At 43.9% G+C, this 21560-nt stretch overlaps 1 protein-coding gene across 1 annotated transcript in view; it reads left to right on the top strand.

Annotated features, from left to right (window-relative positions):
* ACAP1 (ArfGAP with coiled-coil, ankyrin repeat and PH domains 1) overlaps positions 1-20200 on the top strand; it is a 57051-nt gene extending 36851 nt beyond the window's left edge. Inside the window, exons 14-23 of the mRNA XM_067469695.1 lie at positions 1074-1279; positions 2804-2873; positions 6195-6289; positions 7451-7620; positions 8896-8928; positions 10610-10803; positions 11187-11296; positions 14532-14642; positions 16092-16141; positions 19465-20200. Coding sequence (XP_067325796.1) covers positions 1074-1279; positions 2804-2873; positions 6195-6289; positions 7451-7620; positions 8896-8928; positions 10610-10803; positions 11187-11296; positions 14532-14642; positions 16092-16141; positions 19465-19571 — 1146 coding nt within the window. The 3' untranslated portion in view covers positions 19572-20200. The remainder of the gene's footprint in view (positions 1-1073; positions 1280-2803; positions 2874-6194; positions 6290-7450; positions 7621-8895; positions 8929-10609; positions 10804-11186; positions 11297-14531; positions 14643-16091; positions 16142-19464) is intronic.
* Positions 20201-21560: the final 1360 nt, after the last annotated feature.

Raw genomic sequence — 21560 nt, forward strand, 5'->3', positions numbered from 1 at the left:
GATGGACGATGAAAGCGACAGCTCCCCTGCTGGCCAGAAAAAGTTAAATAGCCTCTGTGTATGTCTGTATATGTTGTATGTTAAAATTGGCATTGAATGTTTGCCATATATGTGTACACTGTAATCCGCCCTGAGTCCCCTGCGGAGTGAGAAGGGCGGAATATAAATGCTGAAAATAAATAAATAAATAAATAAATAATATCCCGTTCTTCTCACCTCCAAAGAGGGACTCGGGATGGCTTACAATAGGCAACCATTAGATGCCAAACAATACATTAAAGCACACAGTTACAATTAAAACAGCAATTAAAACCATTATAAACATTCAATTTAAAACAGTCCGTATGACAGTATATAAATCAATTCTGGCATTTTCTTAAATTAACTAATAATGTCTAAATCTAAGTACATTCTAAATCTAAATGTATAATATTCACATAAAGTAATTGATTTATTATAACTATTTCAAAAGATTGCCAGTTCAAATCCCCGAGTTGGCATGAGCTCCCGACTGTCAGCCCAGCTTACTGTTTACCTAAGCAGTTCGAAAACTGCTTGAGCTGTAAGTAGAGAAATTAGGTACCGCTAAAACTAGCAGAGGAGATATTTTACAACACTAGAAAGAAAAATATCAGAAAAAATGCCTGGCAATCAAAAGGAAGTAGGAAGTCCTGATGGCTCTTTGTCATAGAGCAGTGGTTCTCAACCTGTGGGTCCCCAGGTGTTTTGGCCTACAACTCCCAGAAATCCCAGCCAGTTTACCAACTGTTAGGATTTCTGGGAGCTGAAGGCCAAAAACATCTGGGGACCCCAGGTTGAGAACCACTGTCATTGAGGATGGAGTGACAGCACCCTCCTGTGGCTGGATTAGAGCACAGCCTCCAAAGGCACCAAAAACCTGGATATCGGCACAATATACCTCCTTTCTGTTCTGTCTGTCTCTGTCCTGTCTATCCAAAACGGCACTGAATGTTTGCCATGTATACTGTGATCTGCACTGAGTCCCCTTGGGGAGATAGGACGGAATATGAATAAAGTGTTGTTGTTGTTGTTGTTGTTGTTGTTCCCCACAGGCCCTGGAACGGACAACCTCCCTCTCGGCCACGCTCCAGTCTCCATCCAGCCGCAAACTCCGGGGAGGAGTGGACAAGCACGTGGTGGACCAAGTGCAGCGGCTGGAGGGGAACGCCCAGTGCTGCGACTGCCGCGAACCGGCCCCCGAATGGGCCAGCATCAACCTGGGCATCACCCTTTGCATCGAATGCTCCGGCATACACAGGTGAGTTAGTTCTTCCGGCAGCCATGATGGGAGATGTAGTACACAACTGAAGACTGCTCTTTGCATTCTGCTTTGATCCTGACTCAGAGGGGAAGGGGCTTGAGGCAGGTGGGAGGAGCCTTACCCAGATTTGGTGGGATGATGGGAGTTGTAGTGGGAGGGCACCAAATTGAAGACGGCTGGGCATGGATATCACCGTCGGAACGTAACAAGTTACAAGTAACTTTGCAGATAGGAATGAAAGTTTGTTTCGGTGGAGAAGCTGCAACAAGATTGCATGTCAAAAATCATTTAGAAAATAGACACTGTATTACTGAAACAATATTTTCTAGTTACACTTTGGAAACAAGGTCTCAAGTATTTTCATTATTGGGTTGCTGTAGGTTTTTTTGGGCTATATGGCCATGGTCTAGAGGCATTCTCTCCTGACGTTTCGCCTGCATCTATGGCAAGCACCCTCAGAGGTAGTGAGGTCTGTTGGAACTAGGAAAAGGGGTTTATATATCTGTGGAATGACCAGGGTGGGACAAAGGACTCTTGTCTGCTGGAGCTAGGGGTGAACGTTTCAACTGACCACCTTGATTAGCATTTGATGGCCTGACAGTGCCTGGAGCAAACTTTTGTTGAGAGGTGATTAGATGTCCTTGTTTGTTTCCTCTCTGTTGTTGTGCTGTTGTAATTTTAAGAGTTTTTAAATATTGGTAGCCAGATTTGGTTCATTTTCATGGTTTCCTCCATTCTGTTTTCATAATATTTTCATTATTTCTTAATTCTTCACATTCGATCCAACTCTAGCTAGGTTTGGAAATAATATGACCGACCAATAACAGCAGATGAAACTGAAAAAATAACTTCCCAAAGCTGATTAAGTTTAAATTGTAGTTTTGTGACTGGGCTTGAGAACCTTAGGTGCATCTGCATTGTAGAATTAACACATTTTGATTCCACTTTCACTGTCAGGGATCATTGCTATGGGTTTGTAGTTTAGTGGGGCTCCAGCCCTGTCTGGCAGAGAAGGCTTTGTTTATTATCATGTCAGAAGTGATTTGAGAACATACTGCAAGTTGCTTCTGGTGTGAGAGAATTGCACAGGAGATGCTTAGATGTGTTACCATCCTGTGGAAGCTTTTCTCATGACTCCGCATGGGAAGCTGGGGCTGACTGATGGGAGCTCACCCCATCTCCTAGATTCAAACCATCAACCTTTAGATCAGCAGTTCAGCCAGCACAAGGGTTTAACCCAGGCATGGGCAAACTTTGTCCCTCCAGGTGTTTTGGACTTCAACTCCCACAATTCCTAACAGCCTACCGGCTGTTAGGAATTGTGGGAGTTGAAGTCCAAAACACCTGGAGGGACAAAGTTTGCCCGTGCCTGGGTTAACCCACTGTCCTACTGCAATGGCTAAAGTCTTTGTAAAACTACACACCCCATTATTTCTAGCATTGAGCTTTAGGTATCAAAGTGGTGTCAAACTGTGTTAATTCTACAGTGTAGATGCACTCCTTGTCTCCATCTTTACACAGGAGTCTGGGTGTCCATTTCTCCAAGGTGCGATCGCTGACGCTCGATTCCTGGGAACCGGAGCTTGTTAAGGTAAAGCAGGAGAGATCTGTGCAAACTAGTTAATTGCAAAAGCTTATTTAAATAAAAATATCATCAAATAGACCCTGAGTGCATCTGCACTGTAGCATTAATGCAGTTTGATTCTACTTAAACTGCAGTGGCTCAGTGCTATATAATATATAATAATGCATTATTTATTTTAATATATATGTTATTTTTATTCTTAATTACCATATTATAAAATGTTATATTTTATTATTATACACCGCTGTATTATTTTGAATTTATATTTATTATTATATAATATAGTATTTTTATAATATATACATTTGTATTTATATTCTATTACATAATAATATCTAATAATATATTTTATTATGTTTAATACTGTTCTAATATTTGTATTATTTTAATTTTATATTTATTATTATATAATATTGTATTTTTATTATATATAAATTTGTATTTATTTTCTAATATCTAATAATATCGAATAATATATTTTATTATGTTTAATACTGTTTTAATATTTGTATTATTTTAATTTTATATTATTATTATATAATATTGTATTTTATTATATATAAATTTGTATTTATATTATATTGCATAATAATATCTAATAATATATTATATTTTGTTTAATACTGTTTTAATATTTGTATTTTAATTTTATATTATTATTACATAATAATGTATTTTATTATATATAAATTTGTATTTATATTTTATTACATAATAATATCTAATAATATATTTTATTATGTTTAATACTGTTTTAATATTTGTATTATTTTAATTTTATATTATTATTATATAATATTGTATTTTTTATTATATATACATTTATATTTATATTCTATTATATAATATCTAATAATATATTTTATTATGTTTAATACTGTTTTAATATTTGTATTTTTAGATGTTATATTTATTATATAATATTATATTTTATTATATATACATTTGTATTTATATTCTATTATATAATATCTAATAATATATTTTATTATGTTTAATACTGTTTTAATATTTGTATTATTTTAATTTTATATTATTATTATATAATATTGTATTTTTTATTATATATACATTTGTATTTATATTCTATTATATAATATCTAATAATATATTTTATTATGTTTAATACTGTTTTAATATTTGTATTTTTAAAAACTGTATTGTAATGCTTTTCATGTTAGCCACTATTGGAAATCAATAGTAGAAAATGGCTTAAAGTGCAAAAGACGAAGAGTGAATACCATAAAAATAAGGTGCAGAGCAGAAGAGAAAACTAGCAAAAGAAGGCTCTCCATGGACAGTTCCTGGGGAAAACAGAGCAAAATGGATAAGGAAAAACATGGCTGTGGCTCACAAATGGAACTTGGAAAAAGGAGACAAAGGAGGGCCTGATTCTGCCAGCCCAAGAACAAGCCATTTGAACCAAGGCCATCCAAGCCAGAACTGAAAAGTTGACAATAGATTGCAAGTGTAGACTCTACAAAGAAGCAGATGAAACAATGGGTCACATCCTCAGCTGCTGCAAGAAGATCAGACAGACTACAAGCAGAGGCACAACTCCATTGCTCAGGTGATCCATTGGAACTTGTGCCAGAAATACCACCCTCCTGCGACAAAGAACTGGTGGGATCACAAGCCAGAAAAGTTACATAGAAAGAACACGCCAAACTCCTCTGGGACTAATGGATTCAGACAGACAGAGTTTTGGAGCACAAGACTCCTGACTTCATGATCGTGTTAAAAAACCAAGTATGGATCGTCAATGTTGCCATCCCAGGTGACGGCAGGATTGAAGAGGAACAACTGGAAATGATGACACAATATGAGGATTTAAAGATTCAACTGCAAAGACTCTGGCACAAGCCAGTAAAGGGGGTCCCAGTGGTGATCGGCACACTGGGTGCAGCGCCTAAAGACTTTGGCCTGCACTTAAACACAATCAGCACTGACAAAATCATGAGCTGTCAGCTGCAAAAGGTTACCCTACTTGCGGATACATCACATAGTCCTGGACACTTGGAAAGTGTCCCTTCCTTAGCGATCCCTCGTTGGACGAGTAGGATAGTCTTCCATGATCAGTATTCTTGTGGATCCGTAGGTGGCTGTGGAGCCCTACTCTTGACCTGCATCTTCTCCCGCAGTGAGGGCATTGGTTTCCAGGTGGAAGGCAGTCCCGGTTGGGGTTGGCTTGACACGCCTTCCTCTTGGCACATTTCTCTCTTTCGCCTTCCATCCGGGCCTCTTCAAATTCTGCAGCACTGCTGGTCACAGCTGACCTCCAGCTGGAGTGCTCAAGGGTCAGGGCTTCCCAGTTCTCAGTGTCTATGCCAGAGATTTTAAGGTTGGCTTTGAGCCCCTCTTTAAATCTCTTTTCCTGTCCTCCAACATTCCATTTTCATTCTTGAGTTCGGAGTAGAGCAATTGCTTTGGGAGGCGGTGGTCAGGCATCCAGACAACGTGGCCGGTCCAGGAGAGTTGATGGTGGAGGACCATCGCTTCAATGCTGGTGGTCTTTGCTTCTTCCAGCATGCTGACATTTATCCGCTTGTCTTCTCAAAACATTTGCAGGATTTTCCGGAGGCAGCTGTGATGGAATCATTCCAGGAGTTGAGTGTGATGTCTGTAGACAGTCCATGTTCCACAGGCATATCGCAGGGTTGGGAGGACAATAGCTGTATAGACAAGCACCTTGGTATCCCTACGGATGTCCCGGTCCTCAAACACTCTCTGCTTCATTTGGAAAAATGCTGCACTTGCAGAGCTCAGGCGGTGTTGTATTTCGGTGTCAATGTTGACTTTGGTGGGGAGGTGGCTGCCAAGGGAGCGGAAATTGTCCACATTTTCTAATGTTACACCATTAAGCTGTATCACTGGCATTGGAGGGGGATTGGCTGTGATCCCACGTGTGATCCAATACAAAAGCCAGCAGAGTGAACTTGTTTGCTGTGTACTAATCTTGTTGTGTACCTAATAATAATAATAATAATAATAATAATAATAATAATAATAGAATTATTGGAGGTTGAGAAGGATTGGTATAAATGGTCTAAATAAATAAATAATAGAATCGTGGCAATTATAGTTTTAAAGGGCCTTTAAGCAGCTGAGATTCATTGTTGGTCTCCCATCCAAATCCTAACCAAGACTGACCCTGCTTAGCTTCCAAGACCTGACAGACTCTGTTGCCTTTAGGTTATTTCTGCCAGTTTTTACCCATTTTTTAATCTGTTTTAATAATCTTCTGAGCTGCCTCATATCTCAGGTATAAGGAAAAGAGGGTCTATAAATCAGATTAAGAATTAAAACTCTATCTCCCATCATCCACAGCTGATGTGCGAATTGGGGAACCTCCGCATCAACCAGATCTATGAGGCTCGGGTGGAGGAGATGAACATGAAACGCCCACATTCCGGCTGTTCAAGGTAAGACCAGTGTACGTCATTCCCCACCTGTCCAGTAGGTGGCGCTGTTACAGATGTGTCAAGTTTCACTCGGCTGATGAAGGAAGCATGTGCAAAGTTAACTTCTAAGCACTTGCTTGCTTGCTTGCTTGCATGCTGGTCGCTTCTGTGGTGATCTTCAGAAGCATCCCGAGCTCTGAAGATCACTTGGGAAGGAATCCCACTGGAGCATTGCAGCGCACCCAAATACCTGGGAGTCACTCTGGACCGTGCTCTGACCTACAAGAAGCACTGACTGAACATCAAGCAAAAAGTGGGTGCTAGAAACAATATCATACGAAAGCTGACTGGCACAACCTGGGGATCACAACCAGACACAGTGAAGACATCTGCCCTTGCGCTATGCTACTCTGCTGCTGAGTATGCATGCCCAGTGTGGAACACATCTCACCATACTAAAACAGCTCTTAATGAGACATGCCGTATTATCATAGGGTGTCTGCACCCTACACCACTGGAGAAATTACACTGCTTAGCCGGTATCGCACCACCTGACATCCGCTGGGAAGTTGCAGCCAATAGTGAAAGGACCAAGGCAGAGACATCTCCAGCTCATCCCTTGTTTGGGTATCAGCCAGCACGTCAACGACTTAAATTTAGACATAGTTTTCTAAGATCTACAGAGACACTCGCTGGAACACCTCAGCAAGCGAGAGTCCAAAAGTGGCAGGCTCAAACCCAGAACCTCAACCAATGGCTGATACCAAATGAGAGACTCCCCCCTGGGCACACAGAGGACTGGGCGACTTGGAAGGCGCTGAACAGACTGCGCTCTGGCACCATGAGATGCAGAGCCAACCTCAAGAAATGGGGCCACAAAGTGGAATCCTCGACATGTGAGTGGGGAGAAGAGCAATCCACAGACCACCTGCTGCAATGCAACCTGAGCAACCTGGAGGACCTTCTTGCAGCAACACCAGAGGCACTCCAAGTGGCCAGATACTGGTCAAAGGACATTCAATCAACTACCAAACTCACAAATTCTGTATTTTTTCTGTTTGTTTGCTTTGTTCTGTTAGAAATGTAATACAATTTGACTGGTTGTCCTGACACGACAAATAAATACTTCTAAGCACTGCTTGATGAAGCTTCTGATGGGGTTTCCCTATTTTTCCTACCCAGGGCAGAGAAGGAGGCCTGGATCCGAGCCAAGTACGTGGAAAAGAAATTCATCACCAAGTTCCCCAAGACTGGGTTGCGAAGTAGTCGGAGCGGAGAGAGTGGTGGGTTTGCGAAGCCCCCAAAACCTTTCCCCAAACCCAAGCCTCTGCGACAGACCCGAGGGACCACAGGTAAGGGAGGAAACCCACAGGTTGGAAAAAAATCCCAGTTGTCACAATGGTTGGATGGTGAAAGAGTCAGAACAACACAGGACAAATTAGCCAGGAGCAGGCATGGGCAAACTTGGGCCCTCCAGGTGTTTTGGACTGCAACTCCCACAATTCCTAACAGCCGGTGACTTTGGGCTAGGTATAGGCAAACTTGGGCTCCCCAGGTGTTTTGGACTGCAACTCCCACAATTCCTAACAGCCGGTGACTTTGGGCTAGGTATAGGCAAACTTGGGCTCCCCAGGTGTTTTGGACTACAACTCCCACAATTCCTAACAGCCGGTGACTTTGGGCTAGGTATAGGCAAACTTGGGCTCCCCAGGTGTTTTGGACTGCAACTCCCACAATTCCTAACAACCGGTGACTTTGGGCTAGGTATAGGCAAACTTGGGCTCTCCAGGTGTTTTGGACTGCAACTCCCACAATTCCTAACAGCCGGTGACTTTGGGCTAGGTATAGGCAAACTTGGGCTCCCCAGGTGTTTTGGACTACAACTCCCACAATTCCTAACAGCCGGTGACTTTGGGCTAGGTATAGGCAAACTTGGGCTCCCCAGGTGTTTTGGACTACAACTCCCACAATTCCTAACAGCCGGTGACTTTGGGCTAGGTATAGGCAAACTTGGGCTCCCCAGGTGTTTTGGACTACAACTCCCACAATTCCTAACAGCCGGTGACTTTGGGCTAGGTATAGGCAAACTTGGGCTCCCCAGGTGTTTTGGACTGCAACTCCCACAATTCCTAACAGCCGGTGACTTTGGGCTAGGTATAGGCAAACTTGGGCTCCCCAGGTGTTTTGGACTACAACTCCCACAATTCCTAACAGCCGGTGACTTTGGGCTAGGTATAGGCAAACTTGGGCCCTCCAGGTGTTTTGGACTTCAACTCCCACAATTCCTAGCAGCCAGTGACTTTGGGCTAGCTATAGGCAAACTTGGGCCTTCCAGGTGTTTTGGACTTCAACTCCCACAATTCCTAACAGCCGGTGACTTAGAGCTAGCTGTAGGCAAACTTGGGCCGTCCAGGTGTTTTGGACTTCAACTCCCACAATTCCTAAGAGCCAGTGACTTAGGGCCAGGTATAAGCAAACTTGGGCCTTCCGGGTGTTTTGGACTTCAACTCCCACAATTCCTAACATCTGATGTTACTATAAATGGGTGCAGGTGTATTCAATGGTTGATACAGTTAGAGTTGCAGAAAAATTCTGCTTTCTTATACATCTTTTCCCCTTTTTTCCAGGCAGTACTCCGAACCGTTCCAGCCCCATCCCAGGTAGGGCAGTTGTGGGTCCCAACATCTCTGTTGCACACTTTGGTTGTGTTGCTGGTGTTTTGTTTTGTCTGTGAGCACAAACTACACAGAAAAGCAGGTATTGCTGGTGGTGAATAAGCTGGGTTGGTTTTCAGGGGTAAAGCCTCTCTCTCCAAAGTACTAGATCTGTACTACATTTCAGGTAGCTGCTTTCAAAATTCTAGGGAAAGTCTGAGGTGGAATCTTTGCCCTGCGGACACGGAAGCTGTTAGCCAGGTCCTTCCTTCTTTCCCTCCTTTGTCTTCTTTCCTTTCTTTCCTTCTTTCCACCTGTTTACTCCTCTCTTTCTTCCTCTCTCTCTTCCTCCACTTTTCCCTTTCTGTCCTTCATTCCTTCCTTCGTTCATTCTTTCCCTCCTTTCCTTTTTTTCACCTGTTTACCTCTTCCTCTTCCTCTACTTCTCCCTCTCTGTTCTTCGTTTCTTTTCTTTTTCCTTCTGTCCACCACTTTACTATTCTATTTCTCTTCCTCCTCTTCTCCCTCTCCTTCCTCCCTCTTCTTCTTTACACCTGTTTATGCCTCTCTTCCTCTTCCTCTGTTTCTCCCTCTGTCCTTCCTTCCCTTTTTCCCTCTTTCTAACTGTTTACTCTCTCTTCCTCTGCTTCTCCCTCTCTGTTCTTCCTTCTTCCCTTCCTTCCCTTCTTCCTTTCCATCTGTTTACTCCTCTAATCCTTTCCTTCCTCTTCTCCCCTCCCTCCCTCCCTCCTTCCTTCCCTTCCCTTCCCCTTTCACTTCCTCCTTTCTGTTTAATCATCTCTTCCTCCTCTTCTCCCTCTCCTTCCTTCCCTTCTTTCCACTTGTATACTCTTCTATTCCTCTTCCTCTTCCTCCTCCTCTCCCTCTCCTTCCTTCCTTCCTTCCTTCCTTCCTTCCTTCCTTCCTTCCTTCCTTCCCTCCCTCCCTCCCTCCCTCCCTCCCTCCCTCCCTCCCTTCCTTCTGTTTACTCCTATGTTTCTCTTCCTCCACTTCTCCCTCTCCTTCCTTCCTTCATTTCCCCCCTTCTTTCCACTTTCTGAATCCTTTCTTCCTCTCCCTCCTCTTCTCCATCTCCTTCCTTCCTTCCTTCCTTTTCTTCTTTTCTTTCTTTCCACCTGTTTATTCCTCTCTTCCTCTTCTTCCTCTTCTCCCTCTCTGCCCTTCCTTCCCTTTTCTTTTTTCCTTCATTTCATTTTTTCCACCCATTTACTTCTTCCTTTTCCCCTCTTTTCCTTCTCTTCCCCCCTCTCTCCTTACTTCTTTCCTTTTCTTCTTTCCTTCTTTCCACCTGTTTGCTCTCTTTCTTGCTCTCTCTCTTCCTTCTCTTCTTTCTCCCTGTCCTTCCTTCCTTCCCTTTTTTCCTTCCTCTTCTTCTACTTCTCCCTCTGTGTCCTTCCTTCCTTCCTTCCTTCCTTCCTTCCTTCCTATCCTAAGGTCCTCTTTCCTTCCTTCACCTCCTTTCTCAGTCCTTCTTTCCTCCTTCTTGCTCCTCTTCACCGGGGATAGTGGGCAGTCTAACACTTGCATTCCTTGTCCCCTTTGGGTGATATACTTTTTGTTGAGGGGGTGCTTGGGTTGTGTGTCCTGCCTGGCCCAATGGGGTTGGACTGGATGGCCTTTGGGGTTCTCCTCCGGCTCTAGGGTTCTCTCTCTCTCTCTTCCAAAGGCTCCCCAGGGGGCTCTGCTTCCCCGACTCCAGAGGACCTGCAGAACTTGCACCCGGGGGCCCTGCTCTTCCGCGCAGCCGCCGCACCCCCCAGCTTGCCCACCATGGCGGACGCCTTGGCCCACGGCGCAGACGTCAACTGGGTGAACGTGGCCCAAGAGAGCCGGACCCCTTTGCTCCAGGCAGTGGAGGCTGTGAGTCTGGGAAAGGGGGAGGAGCCAGGCAGGGAGGGGGTGTGGCCACAACAAAAGGGGCGGGGTTAGAATGTTGGTGCTGTCCATTGCTCCCTTCCCTTTGGGCCCTCCCTCCAGGTGTTTTGGACTTCAACTCCCACAATTCCTAACAGCCTACTGATTGTGTCTTAATGTAACACTGTAGGTTTTATAAAGTAATATTAAATGATCACTCACAAGCCGGTTTTGCTTGGAAATGAATATATTGCTGTTAGGAATTGTGGGAGTTGAAGTCCAAAATACCTGGAGGGAGAGCCTAAGTTTGCCCATGCCCCCAAGTATTAGAATACAGAATATATTGTTTTTAGTTCACAAGTCCTTCGTCTCTTTTTTTGTTTACCCAGAATTCCTTGCTGGCCTGTGAGTTTTTGCTGCAAAACGGTGCCAACGTCAACCAGGCGGACGTCCGAGGGCGAGGACCCCTGCACCACGCCACCATCTTGGGCTACACAGGGTCCGTCTCTTTATTTACGTGTATGCATGTGCGTGTGTGTGTGTGTGTGTGTGTGTGTGTGTGTGTGTGTATACAAGCTGGGTAGATGCGGGGAATGCCGTGGATGTAGCGTACCTGGATTTCAGGAAGGCCTTCGACAAGGTCCCCCATGACCTTCTGGCAAGGAAACTAGTCCAATGTGGGCTAGGCAAAACTACAGTGAGGTGGATCTGTAATTGGTTAAGTGGACGAACACAGAGAGTGCTCACCAATGCTTCCTCTTCATCTTGGAAAGAAGTGACGAGCGGAGTGCCGCAGGGTTCCGTCCTGGGCCCGGTCCTGTTCAATATCTTTATTAATGACTTAGATGAAGGGCTAGAAGGCATGATCATCAAGTTTGCAGACGACACCAAATTGGGAGGGAGAGCCAAGACTCCAGAGGACAGGAGCAGAATTCAAAACGATCTTGACAGATTAGAGAGATGATGGGCCAAAACTAACAAAATGAAGTTCAACAATGACAAATGTAAGATACTCCACTTTGGCAGAAAAAATGAAATGCAAAGATACAGAATGGGGGACAATGCCTGGCTCGAGAGCAGTACGTGTGAAAAAGATCTTGGAGTCCTCGTGGACAACAAGTTAAACATGAGCCAACAATGTGATGTGGCGGCAAAAAAAGCCAATGGGATTTTGGCCTGCATCAAGAGGAGCATAGTGTCTAGATCTAAGGAAGTAATGCTACTCCTCTATTCTGCTTTGGTTAGACCACACCTGGAATATTGTGTCCAATTCTGGGCACCACAATTCAAGAGAGATATTGACAAGCTGGAATGTGTCCAGAGAAAGAGGGAGACTAAAATGATCAAGGGTCTGGAGAACAAGCCCTATGAGGAGCAGCTTAGGGAACTGGGCATGTTTAGCCTGAAGAAGAGAAGGCTGAGAGGAGATATGATAGCCATGTATAAATATGTGAGAGGAAGCCACAGGGAGGAGGAGGGAGCAAGCTTGTTTTCTGCTTCCTTGGAGACTAGGACGCGAAACAATGGCTTCAAACTACAAGAGAGGAGATTCCATCTGAACATTAGGAAGAACTTCCTGACTGTGAGAGGCGTTCAGCAGTGGAACTCTCTGCCCCAGAGTGTGGTGGAGGCTCCTTCTTTGGAAGCTTTTAAGCAGAGGCTGGATGGCCATCTGTCAGGGGTGATTTGAATGCAATATTCCTGCTTCTTGGCAGGGGGTTGGACTGGATGGCCCATGAGGTCTCTTCCAACTCTTTGATTCTATGATTCTATATATGTGTGTGTGTGTGTTCCCTCACTTATCATGGGTGTTACGTTCCAAGACCACCTGCGAAAAGTGAAAATCCACAAAGTAGGGATGCTATATGTGTGTGTGTGTGTGTGTATGTGTGTGTGTGTGTGTATGTGTGTGTGTGTATGTATGTGTGTGTATGTATATATATATATATATATATATATATATATATATATATATATATATATATAAGCATTGGGACTGTGGCACAGCTGGCTGGGAGTCAGCTACATTAGGATCATTACTGACCAAAAGGTCATGAGTTCGAAGCCAGCCTGGGTTAGAATGAGCTTCCGACCAATTTGTGTAGCTTGCTGTCGACCTTTGCAGCCCGAAAGACAGATGCATCTGTTAAGTAGGAAATCTAGGTACCGCTTATACGGGGAGGCTAATTTACGACGCCATAAAAACCTCCAGCAAGCATGCAAAGAATGAGGAAGTACTTCACCAGTGTCTCAAATGGACGGTGAAGCGACAGCTCCCCCCAGTGGCCAGAATACCCTCATGAAAAAGCTGGAATGTTAAATAGCCTCTGTGTGTCTGTCTATATATGTTGTGTGTCTATGGCATTGAATATTTGCCATGTATATGTACATTGTAATCCGCCCTGAGAAGGGGTGAGAAGGGCAGAATATAAATACTGTAAATAATATATATATATACAGCATCCCTACTTCATGGATTTTCACTTTTCCCAGGTGGTCTTGGAATGTAACACCCGTGATAAGTGAGGGCAGAAGTGAGGAGAGATTTAAAGGCACCATGCACCTTTTTTTCCAGCTATAAGGAAAAATAAGACACCCCCTGAAAATAAGACCTAGGGCATCTTTGGAAACAAAAATTAATATAAGACACTGTCTTATTTTCAAGTAAATTTGGTGTGTGTGTGTGTGTGTGTATGTGTGTATGTATGTGTGAGTGTGTCTGACTTGGCCACGGTAGTCCACGCTCTGGTTACATCCCGTTTAGACTACTGCAACGCTCTCTACGTGGGGTTGCCTTTGAAGACAGCTCGGAAGCTCCAACTAGTCCAACGCTCGGCAGCCATGATTTTAACAGGAGCGGAGCGCAGGGAGCATACAACCCCCCTGTTGCGCCAACTCCACTGGCTACCAATCTGCTACCGGGCTGAATTCAAAGTGCTGGCGTTGGCCTTTAAAGCCCTAAACGGTTCCGGCCCTAGCTACCTATCTGACCGCATCTCTGCCTATGAACCCACGAGGAGTTTGAGATCTTCCGGGGAGACCCTGCTCTCGATCCCGCCTGCTTCTCAAGCTCGGCTGGCGGGGACGAGAGATAGGGCCTTCTCGGTGGTGGCTCCTCGGCTGTGGAACGCCCTTCCTACGGACGTTAGACTAGCACCATCTCTAATGGTATTCCGCAAAAAAGTGAAGACATGGCTGTTTGTGCAGGCGTTTGAGTAATTTAGTGCAATCTGGTAATGGAACATAGGAATGGAACAATGGACGACGAACCTGGACTACGCTTGGATGATGAGAAGATTGGGTACGGTTGTTTTTTGTAATAATTGTGCATTGTAATTGCTTATTGGTAATTTATGGATAATGTGTTAAGTCAATTGTTATATGTTGTATGGAACCACTGCTGTTTCTACTGTTTTTACTGTTTGTGAACCGCCGTGAGTCGCCTTCGGGCTTGAGATACAGCGGTGTGTATATATATATATATATATATATATATATATATATTATATAGAGACAGTCAGACTTCTATTGTCCCAGATAGGTCAGAGTTTGGAAATAATTTCTTTATTTGTATAAAAGTAATATGGTGCAACCCATTTGCTTTGCCCTCACCAACTTTCCTCTTTAGGGAATATTTTCTGCAAAATGGGTCTGAAATGCACCAAAAGTGCCGCAAAACAGCCCTTTAAGACAAGGTATTTCTCCCTCCTTCCTTCCTTCCTTCCTTCTATTAGGCTTGCGTGTCTGTTCCTGAAGCGAGGAGCCAACATGAATGCGGTCGACAGTGAAGGGAAGGATCCACTCAGCATCGCCATCGATTTAGCAAATGCGGACATTGTGACCTTGTAAGAGAAAGGCAGAGAAGGGAAGATCTCTCTCGCTCTGGGATGCAAAAGATCCCTGAAGTATAGGGCCTGGGAGTTGGAAGCATGGTTATTTGTTTATATATTTTGCTTTTATAAGGCATTGAATGTTTGCTGACTATGTTGTTCATCGCCCTGAGTATCTTTGGGGCGATAGGACAGTATATTATTATTATTATTATTATTATTATTAATAATAATAATAATAAGTATTATTATTATTATTATTATTAATAATAATAATAAGTATTATTATTATTATTATTATTATTAGTATTAGTATTAGTATTAGTATTAGTATTCTGAAGCTGGATTATGGAGCAGTGTAGAGCCAGCCTTAGTTTTCCCTTTCCTCTGAATCACAAACTCTACTCTGGACAGCCTTCAAGGACAGCCCCTTGTCCAGGACATTGCAGTAGTCTAGTCTAGGCAATGAAGCAGCTTTCCAGGTGGGATTGGATTGCAGTTCCCAGCATCCCTTCCTCCTGTCCATATTGGCTCAAAGCTGTTGGATTATGGAGCAGTGTAGAGCGAGCCTTAGTTTTCCTTTTCCTCTGTATCATAAACTCTACTCTGGACAGTCTTCAAGGGCAGCCCCTTATCCAGGACATTGCAGTAGTCTAGTCTAGGCAATGAAGCAGCTTTCCAGGTGGGATTGGATTGCAGTTACCAGCATCCCTTCCTCCTGTCCATACTGGTTCAAAGCTGTTGGATTATGGAGCAGTGTAGAGCCAGCCTTAGTTTTCTCTTTCCTCTGTATCATAAACTCTACTCTGGACAGCCTTCAAGGACAGCCCCTTGTCCAGGACATTGCAGTAGTCTAGTCTAGGCAATGAAGCAGCTTTCCAGGTGGGATTGGATTGCAGTTCCCAGCATCCCTTCCTCCTGTCCATACTGACTCAAAGCTGTTGGATTATGGAGCAGTGTAGAGCCAGCCTTAGTTTTCCCTTTCCTCTGTATCACAAACTCTACTCTGGACAGTCTTCAAGGGCAGCCCCTTGTCCAGGACATTGCAGTAGTCTTGTCTAGGCAATGAAGCAGCTTTCCAGGTGGGATTGGATTGCAGTTCCCAGCATCCCTTCCTACTGTCCATATTGGCTCAAAACTGTTGGATTATGGAGCAGTGTAGAGCCAGCCTTAGTTTTCCCTTTCCTCTGTATCATAAACTCTACTCTGGACAGTCTTCAAGGACAGCCCCTTGTCCAGGACATTGCAGTAGTCTAGTGTATGCAATGAACCAGCTTTTTAGGTGGGATTGGATTGCAGCTCCCTGTATCCCTACCTACAATCCATACTGGTCCAAAACTGTTGGGAGTTGTAGTTTATCCACTTCCATTCTGGTTCCTACCCCTTGAATAAGGAAAGATTTGCCCTCTCTATTGTGACCTGCAATGCTTTCTCTTTTCTTTCTCCCTTTTGCGGCCTCTGAAGACTGCGGTTGGCCAAGATGCGCGAAGCAGAAATCGCCTTGGGTCAATCAGGTGAGTGTCCATCTTATATTGGGAGTGGGATTGGATGCAGAAGGGTATGAGTAAGAGTAATTATGGTGGTCTGAATGCAAGTTTTGCATTCATTTGGTAAACTCAGGATGCATCTACACCAGAAATGGGACAACTTGGACCCTCCTGGTGTTTTGGACTTCAACTCCCACAATTGCAAACAACCTTTTTCTTTTCCCCCTCAGTCACTTAAGCTGTAGTTTTTGCATACACCAACCCTCTCCTTCCCATGGAGAAGAGTAGCGGGTGGGCCAGACTCCTCTGGTCTGCCACAATTTTGGAATATAGCACTATTTCTTGCTGATGTTGTTCCAAAGTTGTAAATGAATGATAGATGATTTTCCAGCCTGAAACATCCTGGCTTCATCTCAGTTCCTGGCAGATGTTGACTCTCCTTAATTGGTGTTGGTAAATGTAAGGAGCCTTGTGTTGACTTCCTTCTTTACATAAGGAACCCTGTAAACACTTCCTTAACTTAAAGGTCCATTGTCTCTGATAATGTAAACATGTTGTTTCCCCCCAAAAGTTCAACAGTTAATTATTCTCACAGTTCTCATCAGCAACTTTTAATTACAGTCCATGAATTCTTCACCTCCTTCTTGTAGTAGTAGTAGTAGTAGTAGTAGTAGTAGTAGTAATGTATTGTCGAAGGTTTTCATGGCTTTTCATGGAATCACTGGGTTACTGTAGGTTTTTTTGGGCTATATGGCCATGTTCTAGAGGCATTTTCTCCTGACATTTCGCCTGCATCTATGGCAAGCATCCTCAGAGGTAGTGAGGTCTGTTGGAAGTAGGAAAATGGGTTTATATATCTGTGGAATGACCAGGGTGGGACAAAGGACTCTTGTCTGTTGGAGCTAGGTGTGAATGTTTCAGCTAACCACCTTGATTAGCATGTGATGGCCTGGCAGTACCTGGGGCAATCTTTTGTTGAGAGGTGATTAGATGTCCTTGTTTGAAGCCATTGAAATCCACAAGCATGTGGACAATTTCAACAGAAAGGAGGAAACCATGAAAATGAACAAAATCTGGCCACCAGTATTAAAAAACTCTAAAATTACAACAGCAAAACAACACAGAGGAAACAAACAAGGACATCTAATCACCTCTCAACCTCTCATTATTTCATGACAGCTGCATTAGTTCTAGTGTAGTTGCAGCCTGTGAAGGAATCTGTTCATTGCATTGTGGGGCATGGAGAGACAAAGTTGCATTTCTTTAGAAACAGTGTTTCTCAACCTTCCTCATGCCGTGACCCCTTCATACACTTCCTCATGTTGTAGTGACCCCCAACCATAACATTATGTTTATTGTTACTTCATAACTGCTATTTTGCTACTGTTATGAATCGTCATGTAAATATCTGATATGCAGGATGTATTTTCATTCACTGGACCAAATATGGCACAAATACCTGATATGCCCAAATTTGAATACTGGTGGGGTTGGGGAGAATTGATTTTGTCATTTGGGAGTTGTAGTTGCTGGGATTTATAGTTCACCTACAATCAAAGAGCATTCTGAACTCCACCAACGATGGAATTCAATCAAACTTGGCACACAGAACTCCCATGACCAATAGAAAATACTGAAAGGGTTTGGTGGGCATTGACCTTGAGTTTTGGAGTTGTAGTTCACCTACATCCAGAGAGCATTGTGGACTCAAACCATGATGGATCTGGACCAAACTTGGCACAGATACTTAATAGGCCCAAATGTAAACACTGGTGGAGTTTGGGGAAAGTAGACCTTGACATTTGGGAGAAAGGTTTTGAGAGCTTCTCAAACCCACCTTGAGTTTTGGAGTTGTAGTTCACCTACATCCAGAGAGCACTGTGGACTCAAACAATGATGTATATGAACCAAACTTGGCACGGATACTCAATAGGCCCCAGTGTGAACACTGGTGGAGTTTGAAGAAAATAGACCTTGACATTTGGGAGAAAGGTTTTGAGAGCTTCTCAAACCCACCTTGAGTTTTGGAGTTGTAGTTCACCTACATCCAAAGAGCACTGTGGACTCAAACAATGATGTATATGAACCAAACTTGGCACGGATACTCAATAGGCCCCAGTGTGAACACTGGTGGAGTTTGAAGAAAATAGACCTTGACATTTGGGAGAAAGGTTTTGAGAGCTTCTCAAACCCACCTTGAGTTTTGGAGTTGTAGTTCACCTACATCCAGAGAGCACTGTGGACTCAAACAATGATGTATATGAACCAAACTTGGCATGGATATTCAATAGGCCCCAATGTGAACACTGGTGGAGTTTGGGGAAAGTAGACCTTGACATTTTGGGAGAAAGGTTTCGAGGGCTTCTCAAACCCACCTTGAGTTTTGGAGTTGTAGTTCACCTACATCCAGAGAGCACTGTGGACTCAAACCATGATGGATCTGGACCAAACTTGGCACGGATACTCAATTGGCCCAAACATAAACAGTGATGGAGTTTGGGAAAAGTAGACCTTGACATTTGGGAGAAAGGTTTCGGGGGCTTCCCAAACCCACCTTGTGTTTTGGAGTTGTAGTTCACCTACATCCAGAGAGCACTGTGGACTCAAACCATGATGGATTTGGACCAAATACTCAATAGGCTCAAATGTAAACACTGGTGGAGTTTGGGTAAAGTAGACCTTGGCATTTGGGAGAAAGGTTTCGGGGGTTTCCCAAACCCACCTTGAGTTTTGGAGTTGTAGTTCACCTACATCCAGAGAGCACTGTGGACTCAAACCATGATGGATCTGGACCAAACTTGGCACGGATACTCAATAGGCCCAAATGTAAACACTGGTGGAGTTTGGGGAAAGTAGACCTTGACATTTGGGAGAAAGGTTTTGAGGGTGTCTCAAACCCACCTTGAGTTTTGGAGTTGTAGTTCACCTACATCCAGAGAGCATTGTGGACTCAAACAATGATGTATCAGAACCAAACTTGGCACGGATACTCAATAGGCCCCAATGTGAACACTGGTGGAGTTTGGGGAAAGTAGACCTTGACATTTGGGAGCTGTAGTTGCTGGGATTTATAGTTCACCTATAATTTGCCATCTGTTTCCAAAAAGGAAGATGTGAAAATATGTGTTTCCTGATTGTCATTGGCGATCCCTCTGAAACCCCCTCATGACCCCTCTAAGTTCAGAAACACTACTTTAGAAGAAGCTAACCAGTACCAACAAACTTGCATTGCTGACTAGGGGATTTTGGGAATTGTTATCCAAAAAAAGTATGCTTTTCCCAGCTCTTTCTCCAAGAAGGTGGGTTTCCTTTGGCGATGATGTCCTCATAGTCTTTCTTCTTTCTTCCAGGGGACGAAACGTACCTTGATATTTTCCACGACTTTTCGCTCATGGCCTCCAATGATCCGGAGAAACTGGCCAGGAGGAGCTACGACCTGAAGCTGACCACATTGTGAACCACGAAGGGGGGGAAGAAGACACGAAAGCAGCCGCTACGTACAAATACGAAATGTGTGGATCCCCATCCAAACCTATGGGGACAGAAGGAGGAAATCTCAGATCCTATTTTTGGGCACTTTTGGGGGAATAATTTCCCCCTCTTTAGAGTGAGGAAGAACTGAGCTTTCTGTATGCTCTGTTTTGGGGATCTTTATCTTCTTTTTATTTATTGCTTTGTGGGACCGAATGTTTATTTCTGATGGAGAGGAAACGGATGAAGTATCTTCCCAACTTGGTCCACTTCCTTTGAGTTTGGTGAAGAAACCACCACTGCAAAAAAGGGGAAGACGTGAATTAAATGAAGGGTGTCCCCAATTATAGGGGAAAGAGCATGCTTTCTAGGTGTGCATTTTGAGCATGGAAATGGCTGGAAGCCTTGGGACTGAGTCTGCAAACAGGGACCAATTTGCTCCCAAACTTTTGCAAACTTCTTTTGTTTTATTCATGGTGAGTCCAGACCACACCAGCAAACTATACATTAAAATTTGTCTCCTTTTTAAAAACCTTTCTTTGGTTATAAGGGTTCGAAATGACCCAAGTGTTTTAATTTATTTAGCCCATGTTTATTAAAAAAGGAAGAAGGATGGCTGGGATGCTATTGTTGTTGTTATTGTTGTGTTTCTTGAAGTTGATGTAAACATAGGTTGTTTTAAGGCCAGATTTGTTCAACAAATACCATAACTGCACTTGTTGCACAGTGTAGATCAGGTATGAGCCAACTTCAGCCTTCCCTCCAGGTGTTTTGGATTTCAGCTCCCACAATTCCTGACATCTGTGCTAACGATCGTGTCATCACCGCTCAAGCAGGAAGCTTTGAAATAGTTGAAGAGAAGCTCTCCCAAGCTTTAGATGCTCTTAGTGGCTAAGGTTTCCCTTGACATTAAGTCTAGTAAGGGTTGTCCCCTGACATTTAGTCCAGTCATGTCTGACTCTGGGGTGTGGTGCTCATCTCCATTTTTAAGCCAAAGAGCCGGCATTGTCCATAGACACCTCCAAGGTCATGTGGCCAGCATGACTGCATGGAGCGCTGTTACCTTCCCACCTGAGCGGTACCTATTGATCTACTCACATTTGCATGTTTTCGAACTGCTAGGTTGGCAGACGCTAGGGCTGACAGCGGAAGTTCACGCCGCTCCCCGGAATCGAACCTGCGACCTTTCGATCAACAAGCTCAGCAGCTCAGTGCTTTAACCCACTGCGCCACCGGGGGCTCCAGACTTAAGTCTAGTCGTGTCCAACTCTAGGAGTTGGTGCTCATCTCCATTTCTAAGCCAAAGAGCCGGCATTGTCCGTAGACACCTCTAAGGTCATGTGGCTGGCATGACTACATGGAGCGCAGTTACCTTTCACATACTCAAAGGAAAGCGGGAACCTGTGGATCCAATGCTTTCGAACTGCTAGGTGGGCAGAAGCTGGGGCTAACAGGGAAAACCAGGTGATTCTTAATCAATCTAAAATGCAGACGTGTGCTGTTCACGTTAAGCAGCTTGGGCTCTGAGGATTACCTAGGGTCATAGAATCATAGGATGCTAGAGTTAGAAGAGAACTCATGGGCCATCCAGTCCAACCCCATTTTGCCAAGAAGCAGGAATATTGCATTCAAATCACCCCCGACAGATGACCATCCAGCCTCTGTTTAAAAGCTTCCAAAGAAGGAGACTCCACCACATTACAGGGCAGAGAGTTCCACTGCTGAACGGCTCTCACAGTCAGGAAGTTCTTCCTCATGTTCAGATGGAATCTCCTCTCTTGAAGTTTGAAGCCATTGTTCCATTGCGTCCTAGTCTCCAGGGAAGCAGAAAACAAGCTTGCTCCCTCCTCCTCCCTGTGGCTTCCTCTCATATATTTATACGTGGCTATTATGTCTCCTCTCAGCCTTCTCTTCTTCAGCCTAGCTCCTTAAGATGCTCCTCATAGGGCTTGTTCTCCAGACACTTGATCATTTT

The sequence above is a fragment of the Anolis sagrei genome, chromosome 6, assembly GCF_037176765.1.
Source record: "Anolis sagrei isolate rAnoSag1 chromosome 6, rAnoSag1.mat, whole genome shotgun sequence".
Taxonomy (NCBI): Eukaryota; Metazoa; Chordata; class Lepidosauria; order Squamata; family Dactyloidae; genus Anolis; species Anolis sagrei.